We start from the raw sequence: 20,326 nt of genomic DNA, 5'->3' as shown, positions 1-20,326 counted from the left end.
AGAGTCCTCCTGGCGCCGCCATCTTGCCCTGCCCGAAGATGCTCTCTTTTTTTCCATTGTATGGTTTTGGCATCTTTGTCAAAAAAACAGGTGTCTGTAAGTTTGTGGGTTTATTTCTGGGTCTTCTGTTCTGTTCCATTGATCCACCATTCTGTTTCTATGCCAGTACCATGCAGTTTTTATAACTGTTGCTCTATAGTACAGCTTGAGATCAGGGATGGAGATACTTCCAGAAGATCTTTTATTGTAGAGGATTGTTTTAGCAATTATGAGTTTCTTGTTATTCCATATGAAGTTGAGAATTTTTCTTTCCAGGTCTGTAAAGAATTGTGTTGGCAATTTGATGGGAATTGCATTAAATCTTTAGATTGCTTTTGGTAAGATGGACATTTTTACTATGTTAACCCTGCCAAGCCATGAGCATGGGAGATCTTTCTATCTTCTCATATCTTCTACTAATTCTTTCTTCAGAGACTTGAAATTTTTTTCATACAAGTCTTTGAGTTGCTTGGTTAGGGTTACACCAAGGTACTTTACGTTTATGTTATTTGTGGCTATTTTGGAGGGTGTTGTTTCTCTAATTTCTTTTTTTTTTTAATTTTATTTTTCTTTTTAGTTATTTTTAGTTATTTTTCTATTTTCTATTTTATTTTATTTAGTTATTTTTAGTTTCTTTTTAGTTATTTTTCTTTTTAGTTAGTTTTCATTTTGTTAACTCTGTGTCCCAGCTGTATCCCGCTCCCTCATTCCGTCCCCAACCCCACACTCCTTCCCTGGTCTCCTCCCTGCCCCTTTCCAAGTCCACTGATAGGGGAGGACCTCCTCCCTTTCATTTGACCCTGTTTTATCAGGTATCTTCAGGGCTGGCTGCAAAGTCCTCCTCTGTGGCCTAACAGGACTGCTCCTTCTCTAATTTCTTTCTCAGCCATTTTATCTTTTGTATACAAAAGTGCTACTGATTATTTTGAGTTAATTTTGTATCTGGCCACTTTGCTGAAGGTGTTTATCAGCTGTAGGAGTTTCTTGGTAGAGTTTTTGGGGTCACTCATGTATACTATCATATCATCTGCAAATAGTGATAATTTGACTTCTTCCTTTCCCATCTGTATCCCCTTGATTTCCTTCAACTGTCTTATTGCTCTAGCAAGGACTTCCAGCACTATGTTGAAGAGATATGGAGAGAGTGGGCAGCCTTGTCTTGTCCCTGATTTCAGTGGGATTGCTTTAAGTTTCTCTCTGTTCAGTTTGATGTTGGCTATAGGCTTGCTATATATCGCCTTTACTATGTTTAGATATGTGCCTTGTATCCCTGATCTCTCCAATACTTTAAACATGAATGGATGTTGGATTTTGTCAAATGCTTTTTCAGCATCTAGGGAGATTATCATGTGTTTTTTTTTTCTTTCAGTTTGTTAATATGGTGGATCACATTGATGGATTTCCGTATATTGAACCACCCCTGCATACCTGGGATGAAGCCTACTGTAGTGGATAATAACTTTGATGTGTTCTTGGATTCGGTTTGCAAGTATTTTGTTAAGTATTTTTGCATCAATGTTCATAAGGGAGATTGGCCTGAAATTCTCTTTCTTTGTTGAGTCTTTGTGAGGTTTAGGTACCAAGGTGACTGTGGCTTCATAGAATGAGTTTGGTAATGTTCCTTCTGTTTCTAATTTGTGGAATAGTTTGAAGAGAATTGGAGTTAGCTCTTCTTTGAAGGTCTGGTAGAGTTCTGCGCTGAAGCCATCTGGTCCTGGGCTTTTTTTGGATGGGAGACTTTTGATGACCGCTTCTATTTCTTTGGGGGATATAGGACTATTTAATTGATTTACCTGGTCCTGATTCAGCTTTGGTAAGTCAAATCGATCAAGAAAATTGTTCATTTCATTTACATTTTCAAATTTTGTGGCATATAGACTTTTGAAGTAAGACCTAATAATGATTGTTTGGATTTCCTCAGTGTCTGTAGTTATGTCCCCCTTTTCTTTTCTGATTTTGTTGATTTGGATGGTGTCTCTCTGCCTTCTGGTTAACTTGGCTAAGGGTTTGTCGATCTTGTTGATGTTCTCAAAGAACCAGCTCTTGATTTCATTGATTCTTTGAATTGTTTTATTTGTTTCTAATTAATTGATTTTAGCCCTGAGTTTGATTATTTCCAGCCATCTACTTCTTCTTGGTGTGTCTGCTTCTTCTTTTTCTAGGGTTTTTAAGTGATCCACTAAGTTACTTGAATGAGCTCTCTTGAATTTCTTCTTGAAGGCACATAGTCCTATGAACTTTACTCTTAGCACTGCTTTCATTGTGTCCCACAAGTTTGGGTATGTTGTGATTTCACTTTCATTGAATTTTAGGAAGCCTTTAATTTCTTTCTTTATTTCTTCCCTGATCCAGCTGTCATTTAGTAACAAGTTGTTCAGGTTCCATGTGTGTTTTGTAGGCTTTTTGCTATTTCTGTTGTAATTGAGGATCACCTTTTTTGCATGGTGATCAGACAAGATACAAGGGATTATTTCAATGTTCTTGTATCTGTTGAGGCTTGCTTTATGACCAACTCTAAGTTATATTTTGGAGAACGTTCCATGAGGTGCTGAGAAGAAGGTAAATTCTTTTCTGTTTAGGTGCAGCCTTACCAGGCCACAGTAGATGACAATGCAGTCACTTCTGATGAGAATTGATAGACTAATATCAGAAAGAAGGAGAGGAGGACCTCCCTATCAGTGGACTTGGGGAGGGGCATGCATGCAGAAAGGGGTGGAGGGTGGGGCCGGGAGGGGTGGAGGGAGGGTTTTATGGGGGGATATAAATGAATAAAGTGTAATTAATAAAAGTTAAATAAAAAATTAAAAAAGTGATCAAATAAAGAGTTCTGAGCCAATCTGTAGTTCCTGATTTTATTCCAAGTGAGTAAGCATGGATTGCTTTTGATTTAGGATGGCTGAGAATGCACATGTCATACAATTTAATGAAACTCAAAATCTATGTTTTAAATCTAAACTTGTGGTGATTACAATGACAATGATCCCCATTGGCTCATTTTGAGGTTTAAATATATATTCATATATATATATATATATATATATATATATATATATATATATATATATATATGTATGGATATATATATATCCACATACATATATATGGATATATATATACATATATATATATCCATGTACATATATATGTACATATACATATATATATATATATATATGTATGTTTATGTTGTGGTCGTTTAGCTTAAGGTTTTTGTGTGACTCCTAACAGTGGGAGTGGTGATGTCTCTGACTTCTTTGCTTTTTCTTGGAACCCCTTTCTTCCTAATGGGATGCCTCATTCAGCCTTGATATAAGGGTTTGTGCCTAGACTTATTGCATATTATTGTTCCATGTTCTATTGATATCACTGGTAGTTTTGTTCTATGCTGAAGAATAACAGACCAGCATTGGATCCAGGAAAGAGGGGATTAGGAACCTGGAGTGGAAAGAGAGGACACTACAGTGAAAATATATTGTATGAGGAAATAATTTTAAAAAGAAAAATGTATGTCATGTTAATCTCTGTGTGCTCTCTGCCTCATTCTTGAAGATCATGATGTAGGCCTCAGAAGTTCTTTAGATGCCCCTTTCCATGCCTTTCATCTGCCATCACAAACCCTAATCCTCTATAACTGTTTAAATTGTTTTGTTGTGGCAATTTTTCACAACAATAGAAAAGGTATATACTTGTATAATAAAAATCAGCTAGATCTTGGTTGATTATATTTACTTCTCTCTAAAGTCATGTGGAAATCCTTAATATTCAATTTAGTATTTTTTAACTTAAACTTAACTTTTTAAGTAACAAACAACAGATATTAAGTAACTCTGACACTGAGATAATTTTTATTTAATTATTTTTATTTTTATTAATTACAGTTTATTCACTTTGTATCCCCCCTGTACCTCTCTCCTTCCCTCCCAATTCCACTCTCCCTCTTCCCCACCCATGTCCCTCTCCCAGTCCACTGATAAGGGAGGTCCTCCTTCCCTTCCCTCTGATCCTAGTCTATCAGATTTCATTAGGAGTGGCTGCATTGTCTTCTTCTGTGGCCTGGTAAGACTGTTCCCCCCTCAGGGGAAGGTTATCGAAGAGCAAGCCAATCCGTTCATGTCAGAGACAGTCACTGTTCCCATTACAGATGCTGGGACTTACAGCCAGGTATGGTGGAGTTCAGGGGGTCCTGTGGAAGTATTGGAGGAAATATGGAAGGACCTGGAGGGGACAGAAAACTCACAAGAAGATAAATAGAGACACTAACATAGTACATGGGAGCTTTCAGAGACTGAGACATCAACTAAGTAACATGAATGATCTGGACCTAGTCCCCCTGCAAACATCAGACAGACGGGCAGCTTGATCTTCATATGGAGCTATGGAGCACCTGGGAATGTGGGGAGGAGGGGCGTTTCTAACATGGACTCTATTGCTTGCTTTTGGGTCACTTCCCCATGGCAGGGCTCCCTTGCCTGTCTTCAGGGGATGAAGATATGCTCAGTCCTGATGTGACTTGATGTGCTGGGAAGGTTAAGGGGTGAGTTTCCCATTTCTGGGCTGAAAAGTAGAGGGGAGGAAATAAGGGGAAAGGGAAGGGCCTGGGAGGGGAGGAGGGAGGAGGCACCTATGGGATGTAGAGTAAATTTAAAAAGAAATTTTCAAAAAGAAACTAATATTTGAAGATAAAAGGCAGACTGGTAACCTTGCTCATTACATGTATTTTGCCCTGTGTTAAAGCCTGAAAGAACATGGCTTCTTCTGGACACAGTGAGAAGCCATAGAGCTTAATTCCATCTTTTCTGGAACATTACAGCTATAATTTCATTGATTTTTACCATTTTTTAAACTGAGATTTACATCCTTCTGGTTATCTACCTATTTTCTTATTTAAATGTAGCCATGCTATAGTATCAGTAGATGAAACAAAATATAAATATTAAAATATCAATTATATAACATATATAATATTTAGAATAATTAATATAAATTTTGTTTATCAAATATATTAATGTTATCTACTCTGATATAAAGCTAAAATATCAAAGAGACATTTCTGCATCAGATTGAAGTTTCATTTGGAATTATTTAAACTCTGTTAATCACGTATATGACAGATACACTTTGAATAATTTACCCAAAAGCTGAATGAAACTTTTCTAAAATGTCTTTATATTTGGCATAAATGTAATAAAAATTAGAGTTGACATTTCATGGAATACCAGGTAATATTCATACTCAAGGACTTTCCTACTTGTAGAAAAGTAAGTGCCTCTTCAGTGGAATCATTGCAAAGGAAGGCTGACAAAGTTTCCAGCTTTCACTTTCTTCTTCATTCAGATGTGTGTGCTATATTTTAATCAATAATTTTGTCTGGTATCTTCTTGGAATACATTTTTACTGTTATAAGAAACAGTAAATATTAGTCTTTTAAATACTTTGAACCTTTGTCTTTGACAAAGAATTTAAATAATTTTTTACTTATTTTTTTTAATTCTGAAAATAAGGCATGTTCCATAGAAACAAATGTCTGATACTAATGAACAGAATGTGCCAACTTATGAGAAGTTAGTGGCCAGCAACAAGTTCTAGGTGAATTCACAAGTTCACTTCAATTATGAGTATTTTTTTAACTTTTATTCTTCTCACATACATTATATCCTGACTTGTTTCCCTCCCTCTACTTTTTGTAGTCCTTTGTCTTACCTTCTCTCTCTCCCAGATCAACTCTTTTTTTCTTTCACTTCAAAAAAATAAAAATAATAAAATAATGAAAAATAAAAGAGCAGACCTTCTATTGTTATTCACCTAACAGAGCCTAAAAAGATACCATAAGCCTGGGCACAAACCCCCATAACATAGCTGCTCTTGGCAACCAGTAGGAGGAGAGAGTCCAATGCATAGGTAAAAAAGAGTCATAGACAACCCTCACTCCCTTTCTTCAGAGTCCCACAAGAACACTAAGTCACACAATATAAGGTATAGGCAGAGGACATAAGCCAAGCCTATGCAAGGTCAGCTTTTGTCACTTACCTTTCTATCAGCCCATATGAGCTCCGTTTCAACCTTCACTCTGTCCTACCTGCAAGTAATCATGCTGGAGCAATGAAGGCACAGAACATGTGGAAAGGGCCCAAAAATGACTGGGTTCACTTTAGGGCCATGGGAAAGGAGGAAGCCAACACCCGACACTACCATGACAGAGGGGTCAAGGATATGACCCTGAGAAATGGCCCACAGAATGAAATAATTTTAATGGCTCCATCTTGTAGGATTTTAGGCAAATCATTTTTTTTCTTTTACCATCTCAACGGGGTTTTTTTTTTTCTTTATTAATTACACTTTACTCACTTTATGTCCCCCCTGTGGTTGTCTCCCTCCTCCCATCCCAATCTCTCCCTTCCTCCACCCTCTGCATGCATGCCCCTCCCCAATTCCACTGATAGGGGAGGACTTCATTTTCTTCCTTCTGATCCTAGTCAATTAGGTCTCATCAGGAGTGGCTGTATTGTCTTCTTCTGTGGCCTGGTAATGCTGCTTCACCTTCAAGGGGAGGTAATTAAAGAGCAGGCCAATCAGTTCATGCCAGAGATAGTCCCTGTTCCTATTACAATGGAACCCACTGGATACTGAATTACCATGGGCTACATTTTTATTTTCCCCATGTGGCATAACTTTATTCAAAAGCTTACAGAAGTGTTTCTGTAAAACTGTTGTTCACACAAATGACTTACTATGTTCCCAAAACTTAAAAATAACCACTCATTTCTGCTTTCCTTCAGTTATTTTGAAATCATTCTTTATTATTATTATAATCATTTATTATAATTTATTCAATTTGTGTCTCAGCTGTGGCCTTCTCCCTCATCTCTTTCTGATTCCACTCTCCCTCCCTCTTCTCCTTCTATGCCCCTCCTCTAGTCCACTGATAGGGGAGGTCCTCCTCTTCTTCTACTTGAGCCTAGCCTATCAGGTTTCATCAAGACTGGTTGCATTGTCTTTCAGTGGAACCCTAGCAAGGGACATGAAATCATTCTTTTAAAACTCGAAAATTAAGAAAAACTGTGGTCAGACCCCAACAATGGAAAAAAATACAGACACTATCTGCATTAAGATAATAAAAGGGGGTGACTCTGAATTAATATTTCTGTATGTAAAAACTAGGGATTTGAGGCAAAAAAAAAAAAAAAAAACTAGTTCAGAGTATTTGCTGACAACTGCTTCTATATGTTTGTATTTTTTTAATTAAAAGTTTGACATCTGCTTCTGCATTAAAAAAAAAAAGATAAAGATAATAAAAGGCAAATACACTTCTTGTCTCTATTGGTTGCTAGCCATGCTTTGGTTCTAGACTTGTTATACTGAAATACTTTTCTTTGTGTTTTCCTCTGTGCTTCTAATATACTTGCTAATTTTTTTCAAGCTTACTTATTCACATCTTTTTTTTCTCTATATTTTCTATCCAGTAAAGTAGTTATATAGCCACACCATGAGAAGTGTGTGAATGACTTTGGAATTAAGAAGATCTGAGAAAACTTGTATGCAATATTCTCACTGGCACTCAAGATTTAATTTCCTAAGCTCTTCTAATCCATCCAAGATGTTAGATTTGAACCATTTAGTTCTTCACTTATTACTTCAAGTCATTTAGATTTTAAATCTTAGACTTTTGATTTTATTACAAATCACAATATGAAGCCAATTGCTTTTATCTTAATCAGAGATAAACATAAATATTGAATGGGCATAAACAATTAGTAGAAAATCAAATGGGTTCTTAGAATATATTCATTGGCTTCAGGATATATGAATCATACATGAAATGCCATGAATACCAAACACTAAGTGTTCAACATCATATTAAAAAATGCTATCAGTGGATTTAATAAATAAGTTTAAGACAAGAGAATCACAAATTCAGGGTCATCCTGGAATATACACTGTCACACCGCAAGCTGAAGAGCTCTTGTCACTTGATAGTTGCTAAGAAAATAATGTTTTCTTTAAAAGTGAAACAAACTTTGCAAGCTGAACAAGCTTAAGGGCAGGCTCCACATCCAAGAGGATTTGAATTACAGAAATTGGACACCCTGGGCTGAAAAATATAGAAAAAAAAAAAAGAACAAAAAACATGGTTATATAGGAGGGAGGGGGTATGGGACTGGGTCGAGATGAGGGAGGGGCTATAGCTGGGATATAAAGTGAAAAATTGTAATAAATAAAAAATAAATAAAAATGAAAAAAATAATGAAAATTATATCTTTAAGTATAGTGTATATACTATATATAGAAACAACGATAGTTTATTAATTTCTTTAATATTATTTATATAGAAACAATATTTTATTAATGTTGATATTAATTAATTAATATTTATTAAGAGGAATGGAGAAAGAATAGACTCATTTTAAATGTTTTTCTATTTGTTAACAATAATAAAACAATATTTGATCAAGCCTATGATATAACTTGTGACTCTGAATTATACATCACTTCATGCGCATCATTTTCTTTAGATGAAATTAATATTTCAAATATGCTGTAGAAAGAAGTATATGCAACTTTCTTATACTTTGTTCATCCTTATTTTATTTTGTTTCTTTCCTTTTTACTATAAAGAAATTAAAAATTTAGATTGGCTAATTACATCGTTTTCTTAGTGGATAATTCAGTAGGGAGTAGGAGAGAAAAGAATATGATTAAAATATATTGCAAAAAGGCAGAGTCTGTAAGCATAGAGAAAATATGTAAATTTTGGTTTTTTAATATATATTTTGACATGGGTCTTTCCTCTGTTACAAGAATAACAGGAGTTAACATCCTAGTGTGGATGCAGGAAATCTCAGCATAGCTTAGCCTTAGATAAATAACAAATTACAGGCAATTTTTGACTGGAAAGAGAGGAGAGCACTTGTTCTCCAGGGAAAAAGCCCTTGATAAATGATCCATTTCCAAATAGTCAGCCATAAACACATCTACATATGAGCAAACTCAAATGGATAGAGCGTGTTGGTTATATACACATATTTATGTATGCATAATTATGTATATATGTGATATATATATATACAAAACAGTAATAATTAAAGAAAAGGTCATTAATTTGAGATGGAGTGATAATAAACATAAGGTGAGTTGAAGGGATGAAAATGTAAACAGTAAATGGCTTAAATATGGTAATCATATATTAAATTCTACAAATATAAATACTTAAAATATTTGTAGAGGAAGAATGAGAAAATGAAAACTAGTGTACAAAAAAAAAACCACAACCCATAAGCCACGACTTACAAAGAGCTTATTTCAGAGATGTCACACCAATTCTATATGTCCAAACTACTGTATAATTTATGAATAAATTCTGAACTGTTACTAAAGTTCAAACAATAAAAATTGTGTAAAGGAGAAATCCAGTAAATTAAAGCTTTCCTTTATTAGATGAAATATTATTGGTTTCCTAAGAAAAGCTAAGACAAGAAATAAGTAATTTAGAGCATGTAATCTAGGTCGTGTCTAACCAAGTTGTTAGTCCTTTTACACACAAACTCTCAATAAATATTTCACTTTTATTAGCCTTGACTATCAAAAATCAGGATACCATTAGAAGTTTATCAGTGGCCTATATGAGAATAAAACAAATTATATCTGAAAAAATTTTATGCAGTTGTATATACAACCCTCCATATGAGCACACAACACGTTTAAATTATAAATAAATTTATATGCAAATAGAAAACTAATATCTTCACACTTGAAATCAATTACTGCTACTGTTCTAATAAAATAAATCAGTCAGGCAAACAAGTATATGAGCAAGTAAGAATGATGGAATTGGATAGATAGATAATAGATAGGTAGGTAGATAGATATATAGATAGATAAATGGATAGACAGATAAATGATAAGAATTCTCTAAATACCTATCTTTTATCAATATGTTAGTTCAGCTCTCAGCTCCCATCAGAGAAGCTTCTGTGTTCAGTGAATGCTAGCTAACAGAGAAACTCACTACTGGTTACATTTCAGAGAAAAAAAATTATATAATAAATGCTCAGCCATAAAGGGATCACTTTTATCACACATCCTCTTCTTCAGTTTCAGAAGAAATTGCAGAATAAGTGCTGAAAAGACTGTAAAAACCAGAAGTCTGAGATGACTGGGGTTAAGTCCATGATGCTCCATTGAATTGTGCCACCCAATAAGTGTAAGAACAGCCATGACTGTATTAAATGGGATATAAGTGGAACAAAAGGGAGATGAAGCTGAGTACGAGGGGTCCTGGGGCTGCCAGTAGGAGGAATGGGAGTGAATGTGATCAGAACACATGGTATGCACTTCTGAAATTCTCAAAGACTTAATGAGTGTGTTACTTTTAGAGAGACAGAGGGGAAGATTTTAGGGCATAGAGAAAACAGATTTCTTCATAGAATACTTTTATCTCCAAAAATTTTATTTGGTGTCAAAATCACTGGGTCTGGAAAAAAAATGTAATCTTGTTAAATTTCTCATGGTGCTGCTGTACTCTATGAAAACATTTTTTTCTTTTCTCTGTATGAACAATAAAATGTATTACTAGTAGGTAAAAACATCCATTCAGCAATGACAAATCATATCCAACTTGCTCAATGCCTCTGAAAACTCCAACATTGTTCTTTGGTTAGGGTTATAGAATAGACTCAGATGATGGCTTACAAGTCTGTTTTTTGATCAAAATGTTTCATGATAATTTAACTTAATTTTGTTTCTATTTTAGTCAAATATTGTTTTTTTAAAGTTTACTTTTTTGAAGAAATAAAAAATTTGAGCTTTGTTTTGAAATGATGACATTGGCAATTAAGCTGGTTTTTATGAGCACAATTCTGGATAGAGCATAAATATTTGGTAAGTGTAACTTATAATTCTGTATTTATTAGTCAAATCATGTCCAGCTTGTGTACTAAATGAATGAAGAAAAGACAGCCAATATGTTGTAATAGCAGCGTTATAGTCAGTGAATTCAGGACGGAGAAAGAAAAGGACTAAATGAGTTCAGTGACATCTCTCTTTGTCTTTGCACCTTGTAACAGAAAATGCTTAGTTTGTACAAAAGTTTGTCAAAACCTTTGTTATTTATATACAGCCCAGGTTACAATCTTCTCATTTCGGAAACTGGAAAAGATAAGGGAATAATGAAGAAGTTATACTTATAAAAGTAGTCACTATTAAAACTATACTCTGTTTCACTAAGGAAAATGTTTGTTCTGTTCGTAATAACTCTGAAACAAAAAAAGAAAGGAAACATAGTATGTCTGCTCTAAATTAATGGAAATTTTAAATGAGCTTAAATTGTCATGTAAATAGACAAATTATATCATCTACAAGATTCTAGACACAAAGCTCTGCAGCAAAGATTCAAATATTCCAAACTAATAATTCAGACATAAATATCTCCCATTAATTTTGTTCTGGATATCCACATTTTCATGGAGGAAACTAATTGAGAAGCAATAAAACTTGGGCTTTAGGCTGACATTTTAAAATTACTTTCTGCAGTGAATGATTTTCACATCCCTGAATTCACATGTTGTCTCACAATGAAGCTCAGACACACTTGGCTAAATTTAGCTAAGCCAGTTGGAAGAAAAGCATGATAGATATATATGCATTCAAGAGGCAAAGTTGAATGCATACTTTTTTAATTTCCCCCAGAAACCATGTGCAGAGGAGACTCCTGTAATATTGAGAATACAGTTAAAAAATGTATCAAATGCTTCATCTTAAATTAGAAGATGTAATTAAAAGAACTGTTTTAACTGTGGTGTTTTATTAGACTAGTTGGCATTTATTTTAATTGCACATTCAAAGTTGTGAAATTTATGTTCAATTGGAAAGAGAATGAACTCACTCAGATGCTGTATCTTGGTATATTTATTCTTGTTTATCTTCCTGGAAAAACAATTCTGGCGGTTACATTAACCATATGGAGAAGGATATTGATATCATTAGGCTTATTTTCAAAATTATATTATTAATTTAACTTTCAAAATATAATATTGAAGTTTTCTAGGTAAGGTGTAAAGTTTTCCATTCCCTTGAGGGGAGAGTATGAACACAATAAAATTCTAATTTAATCTCAGGTATGATTTAAATGGTTTGTAAAGTTCATCATCTAAGTCATTTGAAATGAAAAATAAAAGCATTCTGTAGATTTCTCTGGAGGAATGAAAACATACAAACAAACAACAAAAGAAAAACATACCTTCCAGAAGACTGAGAATGTGCACTGTGGCAAATACATAAAACCAAAACGCCTCATGATTACCATACTTGGTGCTATCTAGGATGCTGAATGAGCCTGTTTTTCAAAAATTCTAGATTCCTAAGGCTTACATCCAAAGTTTACCTCTGATTTCTGTATGCACACATATGAACACATGTGCTTGCACATGCAAGCATGTCTATAAACTCACAGATGCAGCTGTATGTAATAAAGCATCAACTTGTTTTATTATTATGTTTTAGTTAAAACTATGCTTTTGTTCAAAACAGTCATTGTATAATTATTGTCATTTCATGAATAATAATTTATATGAATATTCATATTAATAAAATTATCTTTTTTGTTTAATATCACTACACTAACAATAATAAATTGATAAATTATTATCTGATCTCAATGGTCAAACGTGAAATAGTTGATACACATGATATTTAGAGAAATGTCTTGGGTTTTTATTTATAATATGTGTATTTTGCATTTGGAAATAATCAACATAATCTAACACTTTCTTTGTGTGTACATACAACTGTATTTCTATTCTGATACAACTTAACCAGCTGGTGGCTCATTATGAAAGATGTAGTTTTCCAAAACCTAAGTCCACTCTCTCTTTCAGTAGAGGTAAGGTCAGCTGAGGGGGACTGTTACAGAATGAGTTCCATTCAATCATCTGAAGCTGGCTTATTTCCTTCTTTACAATACCCACCATGATCATTATTTCTCTGTCTTTCTCCTCTAGTCCATGTGGAATGCTCTACCTTTACACATTTTCTCAGTGGTTCCTTCTTCTTGCCAACTGTGTCATTACACTGTCACATAAGCCTCAGTGTCACGGACCAGACACAGTTTTCCTTTCTTCCTGAGAAGCTTCCTAACCTCCCTTCTCACTCCTCAGGAGCACCAGTCAGGTTATTTTACATTGACACAGAGCTGTCTTCTGATGTACAGGTTGGCCTGAAAGTTATTCTGGTGCAGGTTGTCCCTAAACTCAGTCTCCTACTTGAGCCGTTTGAATTCTGGGATTATAAGAATGAAACACCATCATCAAATATATGTTTTTCTGTATAGTTTCTTCAAAATAGAATTTTAATATGTCTTATTTTTATTATTATTTACTGTAAGTATTTTACAGTTTTCTTGCAATACGTTTCTTACTATGATGTAATTAAAAATACAGTGGCTACGTTCCAAATATTTAATTTTGGATATTGAATTATATGGTTTTTTACATTTATCACCTGTAGTTAATGTCTTATTTCATTGATCTGTGGAATTTAAAACATTTTCAAATACTTCAAAATTTGCTACACTGCAGAGCTGGTGGTGAGTTTTAGGAAATTCTCATGAGGATTTGGAAAAAAAAAAAAAGGGATGCATGGCAATGGTTTGGCAATGGTTTGGAATGTCTTATGGTGATTTTTAAGCCTGAGTTTAGCCTCTGTCCTTATTGACTGTGACACCTGCTCCTCATTTCCAGTGAGGATTGACCAAGATCACTTCATCTGCCTCAGAGTTTATCTAAATCTCCTTCAATTTTGTTACTTTCTTTTTGATTTTGAGCATATACTAGTAAGTGAATGCTTATATGGAATTAATTCAGTATTCCAAGATAACTAAAATTTTAATCATTATGAAAACAAAAAGAATGAAACACCATTACACTCATTGATGCCTTTTGGAATATAAAAATTGTCCATGGGCTGAGGAAATTGCTTATTTGTTAAGAACACGCTCTAGAATATGAAGATCATGTTTAGGATCTCAAGAAACACTTAAAGGTAGGGTGCATGTAACAGACTACATGTAATTTCAGTCCTCAAGATAGCCCTGTGATTCCTGCCTCAGTGAATAATATGGAGAGTTATTGAGGACATAATTGAGAATTATTCCAAACATTATTGGTGGGTCTGCATCTCTCCATGTATACAGGTGAACGTGTACTCACACATGAGCAAACATGTATTCATACATTAAGCAACAAATATACACAAAAATAGTAAAAGGAAAATATTTTCCTGATAAAGTTATTAGGGGACAAAATTATTAGAGTCTATTTCCAGACTTGAGATTTTGTGTGTGCGTGTGTGTGTGTGTGTGTATAAATGTTTGGGTCTGTGTGTGCATGTGTCTTTGTGTGAAAGTGTGTCTGTGTGCTCATTTGTGCATGTGTAGGTGGAGGTAATAGATCAACTTCTAGTGTCTACTTAAACTGTTCTCCGCCTCATTTTATGAAACAAGGACTCAAACAGAGGATGGCACTTGACCTCTTGGCTTGATAGGTAAGTCATTAAGCTTCATGGTTCTGCCTCATTCTTCCCTGCCTTCAGTCCTTGTGTTACATGCATGGCCATTTCTGACTTTTTCACTGAGGTGCTATAGATCTGTTTGCCGGTCTTCATGCTAATGTTCATGCACTACACCTATACCCTCATCACCCAACTCTAATGCTTGCACTTTTCGTCATCAGATGGAAACTCCTGATAAAAACCAGTGACTTGCAATATGATGTGCATTCCTGAGAAGACATGATTTTATGACCTCCTGAATTTTTATTTTGTGAATTTTCTAGTAGTAACAGCTTTTTAAAGAAAAGAATCTTCATTAAAATTTAATAAAACTCCATTCCTAAATGAAGAACTATAGGAAATAAATGGCCTCTGAAACAGAGAATCAGTCTTTCCCACAGAAGACTCTAATAGTTTATCAATCTCAGTGGAACTCTGTAAAGACATACATGTCAAAAACATTAATTTGACTCAGTAAGTTATATACACACACATACCACACACACACTACACACACACACACACACACACACATACACACACTGATCATAATTAAAGAATAAATTGTAAATTTGAGAGTAAGCTTGGGGATACTTGGGAGATTTTATGTAGGGAGAGAGCAGGGCAGAAAGGATGTAACTACTATCCTTGCAAAAAAAAATAATTAAATTAAAAAAATAATGATGAGAAAAATAAGTTGCAATGTCTCTGCACGCTGAAGAACAAAGTTTCCTCATTTCCCTGAACTCACGGAAATAGTAGCCTTCTTTAAGATAATATAATTTTTGTTATCATTTTTCTTCCTTCATCATTCAAAAGAAACCTGCTCTTCCCTGATATCTTCCTCTATTAAAAGTAACTGCCTCCCCTATTTTATCACTCCATACCTCACAATTAGTACTGTTTTGAGATAATAAAACACAGTTGATTTGATAGTTTCATCTTAAAATTATGTATTTAGAAAGTTTGAACAAACTTATTGTCTTCTGCCCTGGTCATTTTGAAGTGTCGGTGTTCTTTTTTGTTTATGAAATTTCTAATCTTTTGATGAAGACAAGATTAATTTTTTGAGATGAATTGGAAACTATGTGTTAAAATAATATACTTCTTTAAGATAATATTTGCTTCTAGATAGGGAAGATTAATTTAAATCTAAGTCAATAACTTTCCAATGCATATTTTAGTATATTTGTTCTGTTCTTGAAACTGAAATTGAGGTAACAATAGAATATTACACCATGACGTTAAGCACAGATGATCTCGGATCATGGGTCTCTTCATTTTAAAAATATGAGCACTGAAGTTGCAAAGCTGTTTAAAAAGACTTTGAAATATCTGACAGACCCTGTTCTCAATGACAGATAATACTTTGCTCCACTGTGTTGGATTCAGCATGGCTCTTTCCCTTGATTACTTAACATGATTTGTAGTGGCTCTATTATAAATCACTTGGACATTTTTGTTTTTATGTTCAACTGAACCAACAGCCAGAAACCAAATTAACTTATAGGGAATAGGTCTACCAGTCAGCATCCACAGTATTTTAGAGTAAATGCAATTAGAATTTTCTTTTTCATGAAAATTGTTTACATACTATGAAACTGCTATCCACATATATTCTTAGTTAAATATCCATGTAATTGGTTATCAAAGCCGCATTAGAATTCAGTAGCAACATTCTGTCCTTTACAACATAAGTTCTAAATTTATGATTAAGATCCATGTGATAATTTACTCACTTTTTAAGACTAATAATATTTCTTGTCTATACTTCTAATATATTTTAAATTAACAACAATGGAAGTTGTACATTAGGATAGATAAAGCCAAACAATTTCATTTTGAACCATGTATTCATAGTGAAACTTTCATTATGGTTTTATATTGATAACACATTTAGACATTAGCATTTAACTTTTTACTCTGAAATAAGTCTTCAACAAAGAATCTTCAACAAGATATGAGCATATGTGTGTCTTGGGAATTGATTTCATGGTCATTTCCTTTTTGTGTCCTATCATAGGCAATCACAATTTAACTCTATATGGAGCTTTATCTTAGTCACAACTTCCTCCTTAATCCCTTTGAAATTCAATACTTCAATAGATTGAACATAGAATGCACTTCTGACATAACTCTTTAGTGGTTTCTACAAAAAGAATTTAGTTTCTCAATCTTTGCTGAGTATTAATAAATCCTGCTAAGAAACACCTAAGTTTAAAAATATTGTTATTCTGTTAGTATTTCCTGTAGTATGGTAAACAGCCATTTGTATAGAGTTTGTCTAAAAAAAATAAATGATACACTGATATTAAATCAATACTGTATGTCAAGAACTCTGATTTCAAATAAAACATGCTGCGAGGCATCGTTGGCGTGTGACTCCGTGGCTATTCATTGCACAGAAAGATAGCAAAGATAACGTATGTACATACAGCCCTGAACCCTGAAAGCTTTTCTTTCACGTGGCTAAAACTGTAAGGTTTTTAATTTAACCTATTGATGCTTAAAAAAGTAACCAATTTACACAGCATAATTTTTAATTATTATTTCTATGCTTGCTTTTTTAAGATAACAACAATAAATCTTGTTTTGTACTTAATTAAATAACTCTACTTTCAGTGTCCATGTGAAATGTAGCCTAGGATAGCTTTCTTAAATTAAACGGGAAATAAAAGTATTTCCAGACTTGAAAAGCATCATATTCATCTTCATATTTTGATTAATACCAGGGACTTAGAAGCAATATCAATATAATTAATATGTAGTTAGAATGAACTTACAGTGTAACCCCTCATTCTACAAAACCAGGCAAATATTTTAGTACTCACAACTATTTAGATCACCTTGACTTTGCGACAGAGTTGAAAGAATTCACATAGTGTCACTCTTCAAACCCTCATTTGGGAAATAACCTGGTGATTATATTTATATATTGAAAACACTGATTAAATTTTGCAAAATCTCAATCCAAAACTTAAATGGAATGTTAAAGATGAAACAGTCCTAGGCCCCCAGAGTCCAGCAAACAAGAGATCTAGATTCACTGCATTCACCAAGAAGCAGTCTCCTTGGTAGGGATGCTTCCTTGTTAGCATAAGCAGACCATGGGGGTCCTTAGGCTCTTCTTCCTGCCCCTCTGTGTCTTTGATTTAGCCTTACACAGGAAGGCACCCCTTTAAGATGTTTAAAAATAAAGATAAAACAACATCTGGGAATATAAGTTGTTGTAAAAAGCTTAAATTTCATTTTATTCCTCAGGCTTAGAATACACACTGAGAATTATTCAAATTAAACCCCAAACCTCAAAACTTGACTAAGACAGCACAAGGCAGTTTCAAACAGAGGCACAGTCCCGAAGTTTGCATAAGGATAGAACCAGAAAATGTTGTATAATTTTCAGGGACATTATATTATAATAAATTTAAAGATTAAATGAAAATAATCTGTTCCTTCAAATACTTTATATTTTGTGTTTAAAAATTCCAACTTGCCAAGAATACATAGATGAGGTACTTTCAAAGAGTAGTACCTTAATGTTCTATTTTTTCTTTTTTTTTTTTTCTTCACATAAAGCCCTGAAAGCAAAGGAAAGAAATATTTACTTAAATAAAAGTTTAAAAAGCCACAGGAAGTTATAAGGAAAATGAGATTATTTGAAAAATATTTACTTAATTAGACTTGTACATTACATATTTATTTAGCAATAGCTTCACTTCACTCTTAAAAGTTTCATAAAATTTTCTCATCATAAGATAATTATGTGGTAAAATGTATGCTTGTATATATGTTGAAGCTATTGGTATTGGTACGTTGGGTGTGTGTAAGTCTTCAGGTAGCAGAACACTGTGCACTTGGCAAGCTGTTTCTGCAGTGACTGCTTTGTCCTCACAACAGCCCTGTGAGGTAGGCGGGAAATTCATTGCCATTTCCACACTGCAGCTGGGTCCCTGACATTCAGAGACTCTCAGGTATCTCTTTCAGGGGTCATCTGTGTGATTCCTCTACTTCTTTGGCCTGCTCCTACATGGTTTCTTTTTTTTTTTTTTTTTTTTTTTTTTTTTTTGTTAAGTACCACATGTGCAAGGACTAACAAGGAAAACTGAAAATCTGAACCCACATGAAGGAAGAAGGTGGCTAAACAACAGTAGATAACACAAATTGGTCAAACCTAAGCACATGGCTTACACATTATCAATGCCTAGCTAAGGTGGAAATAATTGAAATGTGGTGAGGTATAGACACGTCAGAAAAAAAAAAATTAACAACCCATTTCAAGTATAAATGCACTAAAACAAAAGGGGATCAAAACAGATAGATAAACACAAAAACTTTATAATGTTTTGTTCAGGATGAGGTTTGTATTTATTTTTTAAATCAAAATTTCCCTGACATATCTAATGATTGGAGTCTACTCATTTTATCAATTTTAAAACATCGTCTCCTGTTAACATAGAAGATGATGGACAGGACAGAGACCTCTGTCTCCATGTTGTGAACAGTGCATCACCAGTGCACTGAAGTTGCATATGTCATAATGCAGGCAGCAAATCCCCATGCTCCATCAGCTGTGTATGGAGAAAAGTAGTGGGGAGGGCAGAGGAAAATGCTATATTCAAGTCCATGACAGAGTCGCGTAGTATATTGGGAATACCCCCTGTAATTTAAGCAAAGGGAAAAAATGAGATCTGTCATAATAAAGGACTATGGGTCTCAAAACTACTCCCAGAAAAAAATAGCGAAGGAGGCTGTGACTACCTCCATGTGTTTCTATGTGCTGTGCATTACACCATTCGGATCTCACAGTAATTTTAAGCCCCACCCCCTTCTTTAATTTGGCTTTGGGAAAAAGAAATCACAACATCATGAAATAAATATTCATTGTTTGGCTTAGTTCACATATTCTTAATTAAACAGTACCATAGACTTTATTGAGCATTTGAAAATATACACAAGGAGCAATAGCTTTTTCTCTGTATATTTTTTATATCTGACTTTCTTCCAATTAAATAACCCACTTTTGATCATAAAAAGGGCACTTGTTTCTACAGGAGCTGTGTACAGCTTGCTCAGTTCCAAGTACTGTTTCCGCTCAACTTCCTTTTCAAATTGAGGTCATATCTCCACTTGGTCAGGAAGCAAATTCTACAAAGCTCCAAAAATTGACCCCCTAAGTTGTTCTTTCAGATTCTAGTTCTCCATAAAGTTCAGCTAACTTTTTAAACTCGGGTCCCCAGTCTCCAAGGTAGTGATAATCCTGGTCTGATTGCGTAGTTGCAGAGTCCAGTGAGCTGATAGACCCAGCTTCTGACCTCTGACCCTCATAGGCATAAGTCTGAAGAGAGTCATACGGGGGCACACTGGGGTCCAGGTCTGCTTCTGCCAGTCTTTGCTTAATAAACTCCTGAACATCTATAGTCTCCAGGGTGGACAACGACTGGTGTCTAGGGGTGAGCTTCACTTCAGGCCTAATGTCTCTGCGGTACTTGAACTCCTCTGCAGCAGAAGGATTCCTCAAAGCTGTGATGTCAAAGGCCTCAGTATCTTCCTCGCCACCTCCCTCATCATCATATGTGACCACATTCTCCCGCACATCCTCCTCTGAAATGATCAAGGGTTCTTTTTTGCTGCGCCTCAGGGTGATAAAGAGAACCACAATGGCTGAAGAAAAATGGAAACAGGATGAAGTTAGCAGAAAGAAGACAATTCTTGAACATTGGCTATCAGTATTTTCCAGTTCCTATGTTCT

The 20,326-nt window shown here is 34.4% G+C and overlaps 1 protein-coding gene across 4 annotated transcripts in view; it reads right to left on the bottom strand.

Annotated features, from left to right (window-relative positions):
• Positions 1-19,486: 19,486 nt before the first annotated feature.
• Positions 19,487-20,326, bottom strand: part of Cdh18 (cadherin 18) — a 618,087-nt gene continuing 617,247 nt past the window's right edge. For 2 of the 4 annotated variants that reach the window (XM_055618993.1, XM_055618992.1), the window contains exon 12: positions 19,487-20,238. In XM_055618993.1, coding sequence (XP_055474968.1) covers positions 19,748-20,238 — 491 coding nt within the window. In that variant the 3' untranslated portion in view covers positions 19,487-19,747. The remainder of the gene's footprint in view (positions 20,239-20,326) is intronic. The other 2 variants (XM_055618994.1, XM_055618995.1) reach the window with 1 other exon arrangement.

Source organism: Psammomys obesus, unplaced genomic scaffold (assembly GCF_907164565.1).
Source record: "Psammomys obesus unplaced genomic scaffold, mPsaObe1.curated_primary_1811, whole genome shotgun sequence".
In the NCBI taxonomy this organism is placed as follows: Eukaryota; Metazoa; Chordata; class Mammalia; order Rodentia; family Muridae; genus Psammomys; species Psammomys obesus.
The sequence above is the reverse complement of the archived record's forward strand: the minus strand, read 5'-3'. Positions and strand labels throughout refer to the sequence as shown.